Genomic DNA, 10,931 nt, shown 5'->3' on the forward strand with positions numbered 1-10,931 from the left:
TACCCCCTTAATAGCATTTCTATTAGGTTGTCAAATATCTCCCTTCCGCTTTTTTGCTCTTGGTTCATAATACAAAAAGGCGGAAGGGAGATATTTGACAACCTATTATGTAGGAAATATAGTAGTATCCTTTTTTTTGCATAAATGTTTTATTGCGTAACAAGTTTATATAAACACATAAATGTTGGATATAAATATTTAAAAAACTGTTTGATCCATATAGATCAAAGTGACTGATATGAAGTAAAAACTTTCATTACTACACTACAACGCCTGTTTATTATATTAAAGCTTTCCAATCGAATCTAGCATTATTGGAATGTGAAATAGGCATCGTCGGTGCTTCTTTAAGTTCCCAATGTTCTTTTTCCACCTCATATTCAAGCGTCACAAGACTACAATAGGGCACTTGAGGTAGCAGTTTTCTCATATCTTTAGCAGGCCTTATATCTTTTCCGATTAGCTGCCTGCTACAAACATCAAGAGATGAAGCATGTCCAACAAGTAGAACGTGCCCACCTAAAAATGAATCGCGTCAATAACAAATTTTATGCTTTACTCAAGTACTATTAGTCCAGTCATTTGGTCGTTTTGCCGGTACAGTACTCCGGCAATTCTGAAAATTGGTAATCCTATAGATTTCGAGGTGCTCTTTACGAAAATCAACTGCCACCTTAAATTTGTCAGAAATTTGAACGGCAAGTTGCCGCCATATTGCAAAAATGGCGTCCAAAAACAGCTTTTTTAAAATATCTCCTTTTAGGCTTATTCTACGATAAAAGTATTATTCTACGAATTAAACTAGATAAAATTTCCTGCAATTCTTTAGAAAACCGTTTTTTATGTAAAATTGATAGTTTGAGAGTACGGCCGCCTCAAAGTCTTTGCTGCTCTCGCCTTAGTATCAAATCTCGCCATATATGACAGCACTTTGAACTTGACCACATTCTCTCTAATAAATAAATATTTTCAATGTTAAATTAAGCGAATAAGATCTAGAAATAAAATAATTCAAATATTTCTCTGTGTTTTGCTGATTTTTTTAACACTTCAAGCTACAGTAGAACTCCAATTATCCGAACTCCAATAATCCGAACTCCGACTATTCGAATCGCCGATTATCCGAATAACTTTCAGAAAAAAAATTGGTCAAAAAAGTCTAAATGCGCTATTATTCTTCCACCAGCAAAGCCAGTGTAGGCACATTGTTTGTTTTGATTTGACGGAGATGTTTACAAAACAATGATTTTTATTTCTAAACTTTTTTTTTTTTTAACTCGTTTAAGTACATTTTATTTATATTTAAAACATGTGAAAATGTCATGTTTTTTTATGTAATTCAATAAAAAAATAGTGCAATATCAAAACGTAACTTTTTTTCTCTCCAATGGCAATTTAAAAAAAACTCCGATTATCCGAATATTTGATTATCCGAATGGGTCCCGGTCCCCATTAATTCGGATAATTGGAGTTCTACTGTACTTACGTACAGCTACTTTGCTACCGAAGTGTTAAAAAATCAGCTAAAAAACAGAAAAATATTTGAATTATTTTATTTCAAGATCGCTTAATTTAACATTGAAAATATTTATTTATTAGAGAAAATGTGGTCAAGTTCAAAGTGCTGTCATATATGGAGAGATTTGATACTACGGCGAGATCAGCAAAGACTTTGAGGCGGCCGTACTCTCAAACTATCAATTTTACAAAAAAAAACGGTTTTCTAAAGAATTGTAGGAAATTTTATCTTGTTTTATTCGTACATAGATACTTTTATCGTAGAATCAGCCAGAAAGGAGATATTAGATTGACAAATATCTCCCTTCCGCTTTTTTGCTCTTGGTTTATAATACAAAAAGGCGGAAGGGAGATATTTGACAACCTAATATTTTAAAAAAAGCTGTTGTTTGACGCCATTTTTCCAATATAGCGGCAACTTGCCGTTCAAATTTAAGGTGGCAAAGTTGATTTTCGTAAAAAGCACCTCGAAATCCATAAGATTACTAATTTTCAGAATTCCCGGAGTACTGTACCGGCAACAGCCTTTTTTGCACCAAATGACTGGACTATATTCTCTAACCGGTATTAGCTGTATTATAGATCACAGATTTCGCCACTTTACTGCTTCTATTAAAGAAATCTTCACATGATTCTTGATAGCCAGCAGTTCGATACAAACTAGAGCTTATTATAGGAATGTATTCAGTATTAATATTATATCCAGCAGTAACTAATTCTTGTTCTGTTATCCAATCCGGGCATCCATCAGGGTACCATGTTAGCCATTCAAATAATCCTGGTTCAATGTTTATTTTCTTTGTGGATTTTATACCTAAGCCTAAAAATCGACTTTTGAGTCACAAATCTGTACTAAATAGTAATATTTTTCTTCACCTTCCAAAACCGCGGAACAAGTTTGTACACATCGATAGGACGGTGAACAATACACATGGCTGATTTCAATATTTTCTTTTTTTAGTGCTTCCCCTGTTGAAGTGGCTTGAAAGATACCGACTCGCGTGAGAGGAGAATCGTGAGCATATCCTTTAGAACCCATTTTCCTAAATAATAATAATTATAAATAATTTCAACTTCTACTACGCTCGTAACACTATTCATTGCGCAGCAAAAAAATATCACATTTTTGCATAACAAGAAATAAACATCATTTATTTGTCTGATTCTATTTATTGAGGACGATATGATATGAAAACCCATGGAAAAAAATGAATATTCAGTTTGCTGACACTTGTTTATACAATAGAACGACCTAAAGAGATATGTTTTAAGCAATTATAAGATTTAAAATTTATATGGTTCCTAGAAGCTCAAAATCAAAGGTGTAACAAGTACCTATTAGCGCTTTTATTTCATTACCGATAATTTTAAGGTATTTACCGGTATTAATACCGCCGAAAAATTAGGCGGTATACCCGGTTAGTAAAAACCGTCTCGAATTGTCCTATTAAATTTTTTTTATACATTGTACTATCATTGAAAATTAAATATTACCTAGTGGGTATCGTGTCCTAAGACAAATTGCTTGAACTTCCCGTACTGAAAATTAATTTTTTTAAAAATAGTTTTGAATTATTTTGAAAAACGTTGAAAAAATTCAATTTCTGAGAGTCTTGGAATTTTTGAGAAAAAAACTTTTTTGAAAAATTTGAATTTGTTTTTTATAATTTGTTATCATTTTGCACCGTATCTTCAAATCGGATGAACCTGCCTTAGCCAAAAACTAATCAGCACGTCCCCTTATCAATACGAACCGAATGTTTCCTGAATTTTTCAAATTGATAGATCCGTGTTTCTGAAATCGTCGGCGCAAATTTGTATCCGCACACACTCACAAACACACACACACACACACACACATACACACATCCAATTTTCTACGTTATGCCAAAATATTCGGAAACTTCTAATAAAATTTAAAAATGTCTATAAAATATAGGGTCCGCCAACTAGCTTTTTTTGAAAAATTCCTTAAAAAATCTACTGAATATTTTGACAATTTTCTTTTTGTTTGAAAATTCTATTAAAAAACCACTAAATACACTAAATATTTTCACTTTTTTTATTTGAAAGTGAAATGTAAAGAGTGCAGAGTACACAGTAGGGTTGCTTAAGTCGTACCCCCTAAAAAAAGTTATTTGGCGGACCCTATATTTGATAACTTGAGGTGCATATGTCTAATGATCATTTTTGACCGCCAAACCGCCGGTACTTCATTTTGTTAATACAAATTAAATGTTCTTTGAATTATTCAAATCGGTCGCTCTTGTTCTCTCAAAAACTCGATTTCTATTTTCTGCGCTCTTTGCTCCTTATCTCCGAAACGGCTAGACCTGCCTTAGCCAAAAACTAATCAGCACGTCGCTTTATCAATACAAACCAAATTTTTTTTGAATTTTTTAATCGGTAGATCCGTGTCTTAGAAATCATCGACGAAAATTTGTACCCGGACGTACAACACATACACATGTACACATCCACTTTAAGCCATGCCAAAATGTTCAGAATTTTTATTAAAATTAAAACGTAAAGATATATAAAAAAAATTCATTTTCGATTTTTTTGCGCTTACTATAACTTACCCTACGGGAAGTTAATTAAGTACTAAAAATATAAAAATTGTAACAAACCTCTTAGGTAACGTAAGCGGCATATTCAAATCCCTCCTCGAATAGTTATCATGTTCATCAAAGCAATACGGTATCCACTTCCCAAAAGTGAAATCAATCCTTTCCCCATGCCTCATTATAAATACTTTTCGAACACTTTTGCAACTCACATCCCTCACAGTGGAAGCATCGCCACTATTATGAGAATCCGAATCTGATGTGTTATTATTCTTGTTAAGAGAATCTTCATAATGCAAATCGTTTTGATGTTGACCGTCATCGTTTGTATCCGTAGATTTAGTTTTATGGGTAGGCGAAGCTGGGATAAAAAAACGTGTTATAAAGTTATTAAAATTGTGTCAAGTGTTAGTTTACCTGTATCGTTTCTGGAGGAAGGACAGTCTACTTCATCAAACGATTCTTGTATATCGTTTGATGAATTATCACATAATTCCACCATGCGATGCATTGTCCAAGAATCGGATTCCGCCGTTCGCTCGGTGTAACTTTCAGGGAGATACCCTGTTGTACCTATTTTGTAAAAAAATATAAGGAAAAACCATGAAATTTAAGGGGTCTAGTCTAGAAGTTTTAAGAAATCGATTTTATTTCTCGAATCTGTCTTTTTCGATACGATACTCACGATTTCTCAACTCATACTAAACCGATTTCCTTAAAATTTTTAGAGAGTCTTCTATATAAACTCATCAAAAAGAACTGCGCTCATCCTCAAATCTTAATTTTTACTTTTTTTTTTAAAATCGAGATTTTCAAAAGCATTGTGATTTTTTTTAACTTCCCGTAGGGTAAGTTATAGAATCGCAAAAAAATCGAAAATGCAAATTTTTCCATATCTTTACGTTTCAAATGTTTCTGAACATTTTGTCATACCTCAGAAAAAATGGATGAATGTGCGTGTGTTCGGATACAAATTTTGGTCCACGATTTCGGGCGCACGAATCATCCGATTTGAATGATTTAAAAAAACATTCGATTCCTATTAATAGGGAGATGTGCTGATTAGTTTTTGGCAAAGGCAGGTCTAGCCGTTTCGAAGATACGGGGCAAAAAGTGCCAAAAACGGTAGCTTAGTTTTTAAGAGAACGGAGCGTCCGATTTTAATAATTCAGAAAACATTTTACTTGTATTGACGAAATGAATAACTGATCAAATTTTTGGTAAGGCTGGTCAGGCGGTTTCAGAGATACAGAGGAAAAAGTAAAAACAAAATATATTTGGCGGTCAAAAATGAACATTAGACATAATCACATAAAATTATCAGATATTTGATAAAGTTTTTAAAAATGAGCACAAATTTTATTAGGTTCCGTACTAAGATTTTTAATTTTCAAAGTTTAACATATACAGTTCAAACAAATTTCAAAATTTTCAGAAAAAAAATCAAAATTCTTAAAAATATACAAAGTTTTATACTTCAAATATGAATTTTGAATTTACAATTCAGTTTGAAAATGTAAATATTTTAAATGCGTTATTCTAATCGTAAGAAATATATCTTCAGATGGATTCATTCGGTACCTCTTGCTAATGTAAACTTTCTTAAGTGTTTCATGAACGATAAAATATATAGTGATTATAATTATCTATTTGAAAATGTTTAAATTCATTGTTATTAATCATTGGTCAATATTTTATTGATTACTTATTTTTTTCCCCAAATTTTTAATTCTGGTACAGGAAGTGCCAGCAATTTGCCTTGAGGCACAATACCATGCACTACTAGTTTCATGTTCTACTCGAATCTGTCTTTTTTGATACGATACCCACGATTTTCCAATCTATACTAAACCGATTTTACGCTCCTCATCAGTATGAACTACGCTCATCCCCAAATCATAATTTTTACTAAAACTAAAATCGAAATTTTCAAAAGCGTTGGATTTTTTTTTCATTTTATTCATTTTCATACGAATGCGACATATTATTAATTATTAATATTAGATTAGAATAATAATTCTTTTCACCTGTTAACCACGAAAGACCTTCGACCCAACCATCAGGAGTATTAGCAACGGCGTCGCCGCTTAAATATATGTAATCGCCGATCCTCAACTCCAATTCATCTGGTTCCCTCGGGTTATGTGGATGTAAAACTTTATGCACCTAAAATATAAAACGATTAATTAGTTAAGAATAAATAAACCCCAATATTTTATTATTATTATTTCTTCAACCTGTTTAGAAACTAATCTAGGATCTCTCGAATATAATCTGAGCTCCCAAGAAGCAGCTTGTGGCGGCTGTAGTTCTTCGACGAGAGCTTTTAATGCACCATATTGCGAACTTGGAAATTGGTAAGCCAAAGTCAAATGCAAAGATTTAACATGAGGCTCCAAAGAAATCGCTGGAATAATTGATGATATTTGTAATTTTATACCTGTTAATTTTTTAACTCTAAAAAATTTATGTTTGAACATAAAACGTCAACAAAAATACTTTAATTTATGAAACAAATAATAATGCATAGCGCCTACTAGACAACATAAATAAATAAAGTAATATTTTAGAAATTATTGTGGTACTCCGACTTACGAGGGATTTGACATACAAGTGTTTTGGGATACGAGCGGCCGAAAAAGCGGTTTGTTTGCTTCAACATACGAGCTTCGAGCGAGTAAGTTTTCTAAGCAAATGTCTAAGAAAAAAAAAACAACTTAGTGGTGCATGGCATCGTGCCTTAAGGCAAATTGCTGGAACTTCCCGTACCGTAATTTAAAAATTCTTTAACGCCTAAAAAAATAGACTTTTTTGAGAATATTGAATTATTTCGAACATTTTTGAAAATTTAGTAAACATTTGTAAAATTTTAAATTGAAAAAAAGCCTTGTTTGAAACTACTGATATTTTTTTAAAAACTTGGGAATTTTTTGAAAACTGAAAGTTTTTGATACCTATTAATATCGAATGATTCAAATTATAAAAATATCTGGTTTTCGACCGGCAAATGGCATTTTTTTTAATTTTCCCTGAATTTTCGAAACCGCTTGATCTGGCTCTTCAAAAACGTAATCAATTCTTCATTATATTAATACAAGCGGAATGTCGTTTAAATCATTCAAATCGGATGCACCGTTCTCTCACAAACTGAATTGCCATTTTTGGAACTTTTTGCCCCGTACCTTCAACACTGCTAGACCTGCCTTTGTCAAAAACAAAATCAGCACGTCTCCCCATCAATAGGAATCGAATGCTTTCTGAATCATTCGAATCGGCTGATCCGTGTTCTCAAAATCGTCGACGAAAAATTGTATCCGCACATATATACACACACACCCACAAACATATATACATAATTTTTTTCTAAAGTTAGCCTAAATGTTCAGAAAGTTTTGAAACGTAATGAAATAATATATAAAACTTTTCATTTTCGATTGTTTCACCCACAAACATATATACATCATTTTTTTCTGAATTATGACAAAATGTTCAGAAACTCTTGAAACGTGAAAATATATAAAGAAATTTATTTTAGATTTTTTTCCTACAACTTAGTCTATGGAAAATTAATGATTAGTAAAGTTATTTTTAATATCCAGAAAACTTGACAATAACCACAGTTCTTTTCAATGTTTTTATATGGGATAAATTGCTTTGAGATACGAGCGTGAGTACGAAACGATTTAAACTCGTATGTCGGGGTACCACTTTAGTTAATAATTACTACAGCTCATAATTTATTCATAATTTAATCAAATAAACTACTTTTACTTCAGTTAATACCCATTATGTACCCATTAAATATGATATTACCATAACACTTAAAGCAAATAATCATCAGATATAAACTTAAAGCAAAAAGAAAAGCTTTTCCTAACAAATCTTACATCTGCTTCCTCTAGGAATACATCGAGCACCAGGAGCACCTCCGCACCAGGGAAAACAAGCGGCTAAAGCATCCAGTTGTTCATAAGTATCACTAATTACTGACCCCAACACCGATAAGAATAAATATCATAGTATACAAATATATTAAATACAAATACAAAAGCAACAATACAATGCTAAGAAGTAATATTAGTAAATGAGAAAAATAATGAAGCTCTTAATTATAACCAGAGAAATTTATGCCAGAGATGAAGTAGATTACCACAAAATTAATTAATGAAGGAATTAAGCTATCATTTTTCTGTTTTATTTATTTACTGTCGAAATATGAATGAATCCTTTTACAGATGAATGAGATGAATATAATTGTGATATATTTATATATACATGTATATATATATATATATATATATATATACATAATATAAAAATGACTAGCAAAATGTGTTGGTAAGCGCATAACTCAACAAAACCTGGACCAATTTGGCCAATTCTTTTTTTAAAATGTTCGTTCAAGTCCAAAGATGGTTCTTACGAAGAGAAAAAATCGAATAATTGCCGGAAAAACCCTAAAAACAGCCTTTTTCACGTACAAACGTTTTCTAACTAAAACGTAGAATCAATTTGAGCGTTACAATTCTTCTGTAAAAGGGTATGAAACGATAATCCTTCTAAACGATTATTCGAATTTTGATAAATCTTTTTGAAGTTTGTTATGGGATTTTTTTAGGATTATTAAAAATCTAGATAGATTGTAGAAATGAATGGCAAAAATTATAAAAAACCGCTTATCATTCATTGACATTGAAAATATTTGTGGCATTGTTTGGCATTGAAAAGACTGTCATTTGCCATTACCTTTAAAATAGTATATTACAAGTTCTGAATTAAAAGAGTTGTGATCCAATTCTCGGGATTAAGATTAGCCTATTTCCAAAATATAATGCAAATTGGAGCACAGTAAAAAAAATCACAGGGCCCACGCCTTTTCCTGTCCATTTACTGCAATAATTTTGTTGATCTTAGGTTGAATAGAGCACATGAGAACAGGATTTGTCAAATTAATTCACTTCAAATATGAACTTAAGTAATAATGTATATTGAATTATTAGTGAGAAAAATGTAATTTAGATATTAAAACTACTAAGAGCCATTTAAAATCTGGTACGAAATTATAGAAATTATAGGCAAAATTATTGAAGCAATTATTTTGGGTAGAAAATTTCCAGGTGATATTATACCTTTACCGCAAATTCTATATATTAATTTTTTCTGAATTTGTTATACCATTCAAAAGCGTTCTTATGCTATTACCATAAATACATCACAAAGACAATATAAGGCAGATGATGATTTTTTGTGTAAAAAATTTGGAAAATCAATGTTTTAGTCGTGAATAAACAAAAAATCATTCATTTATACATCCACATCTACAGGTATGACTAAAAATATTGTATAACCCTAGGCATTAAAATAAATTGAGCTATTAGAAATAAATTTGTTCTATAAATTGCAGTGTATAATTTTTAATATACAATTGTATTGAACATATTTTAATATTTGTTAAAGGGATAATTAAAGTGTTAACTGTGGGAATTGAAAATCATCATTATATTTGAAGCAGTTCATATATTGGTGTAAATAGTAATTCAAAAAACAATAATTATTATTTTTAACTAAACGCTGAATATTAGTATAGGATGTTAAAAAAATGTACATGTCGGTACAGGACAACGTCTGTCGGGTCATCTAGTATATATATATATATATATATATATATATACATATGTATTACTATTTTTGTTGGTGCTCTGCCCGAAGACATCACTAAATGAAATATAATTCTAATATTATCAACTTACATAAATATTATAAATTTTCACCTACTTGAATTAGATACTTCTTTAACATATTGCAAAGCAATTCTCTTAAGATGATCGGCATCTTCTTCTGATACAAAAAACCCCATAAAATTGGGACTTGTGTACGGTTCTAATTGTAATGGACGATTCAATTTGGCACCGGCCAACTCTACGACTTGTTTTAAAGCTCTTGATAATTGTGGGGCACATTCATCTGGAGCCTGAGGTAAAGGAAATATAAAAATAGTATAAATACTACACAATGGTCATTCAATCTTAAATGATTATATATATAAATATTGAATTATTACCTTGAAGAAAGAAACTAATGTAATATGTGGTGTAAAATTATGTGCTCCATTCCACCCACAAAGTTCCTTCGATTTCTTCCAGAATTCTTGTAATTGATGTAGAAAAGACCCAGTAGGGCAAGCATATAAAATATATTCCCTAGGCACATTTTCATCCAACGAAGGATCATTAACATGTGCCAAAAGCCAATCTGAAGCTAACTGGACACCTCTATTACCGGTAGCTGCCAAAGCCTTCTCTCTGAATGAATTTCAATATAATTACATGTATTGCATTTGATTAAATTTTATTTATTTATTCAATTGTTCTACTTACGCTCTGTGTTTAGGAAATCCCATTTGCAATAATATTTGCAAGGGTGTTAAGTGTTGTTTGGATATTTTTGTTGGTGTAGGATTTCGTCTGGGTGGTAATGTAGCCATGATGCAAATATTTTGTTAATTTAACGTCTAAAAGTGATCCACAAACAAACAATTAAAGCAAATTTACATAGTTTGTCTAAAGAGTGCTGATTCAACTTGAATTTTGACATTTCAGCATATTTCTTTTTATTGTTGACGTTAGTAAAGACACAAAGCAAAGAAGAAGTGGTTCAGAATAATTCCAAAAGAGCGCAACGTGTGTATTGTTTTCGTGTTATTTGGTTGGTATGTAGTTCCGGCTAAGAAAAGTCCCGGATTTCCGGGTAATGGATTTAGGACTTTTGACACGGATTTCCGTTTAACGGATTCAGGACATTTGTCCCGGATTGACCCAAACTTGAAACTCTAGGCCTAAATTGAAT

General features: G+C 31.5%; 1 protein-coding gene across 1 annotated transcript; it reads right to left on the reverse strand.

Annotated features, from left to right (window-relative positions):
• Positions 1 to 159: 159 nt before the first annotated feature.
• On the reverse strand, positions 160 to 10,569 carry LOC113372481 (protein UBASH3A homolog). The gene is made up of 11 exons (XM_026612816.1): positions 10,463 to 10,569; positions 10,147 to 10,387; positions 9,861 to 10,056; positions 7,973 to 8,071; positions 6,323 to 6,492; positions 6,113 to 6,251; positions 4,503 to 4,658; positions 4,149 to 4,446; positions 2,395 to 2,561; positions 2,081 to 2,338; positions 160 to 519 (listed from the first exon to the last, which is right to left on the reverse strand). Exons 1-11 carry the CDS (start codon positions 10,567 to 10,569, stop codon positions 281 to 283), a joined length of 2,070 nt encoding a protein of 689 aa, XP_026468601.1. The 3' UTR covers positions 160 to 280.
• Between the last annotated feature and the right edge of the window lie 362 nt (positions 10,570 to 10,931).

The sequence above is a fragment of the Ctenocephalides felis genome, unplaced genomic scaffold (genome assembly GCF_003426905.1).
Source record: "Ctenocephalides felis isolate EL2017-DRISC unplaced genomic scaffold, ASM342690v1 CF-g0.4_SCAFFOLD_01604, whole genome shotgun sequence".
Taxonomy (NCBI): Eukaryota; Metazoa; Arthropoda; class Insecta; order Siphonaptera; family Pulicidae; genus Ctenocephalides; species Ctenocephalides felis.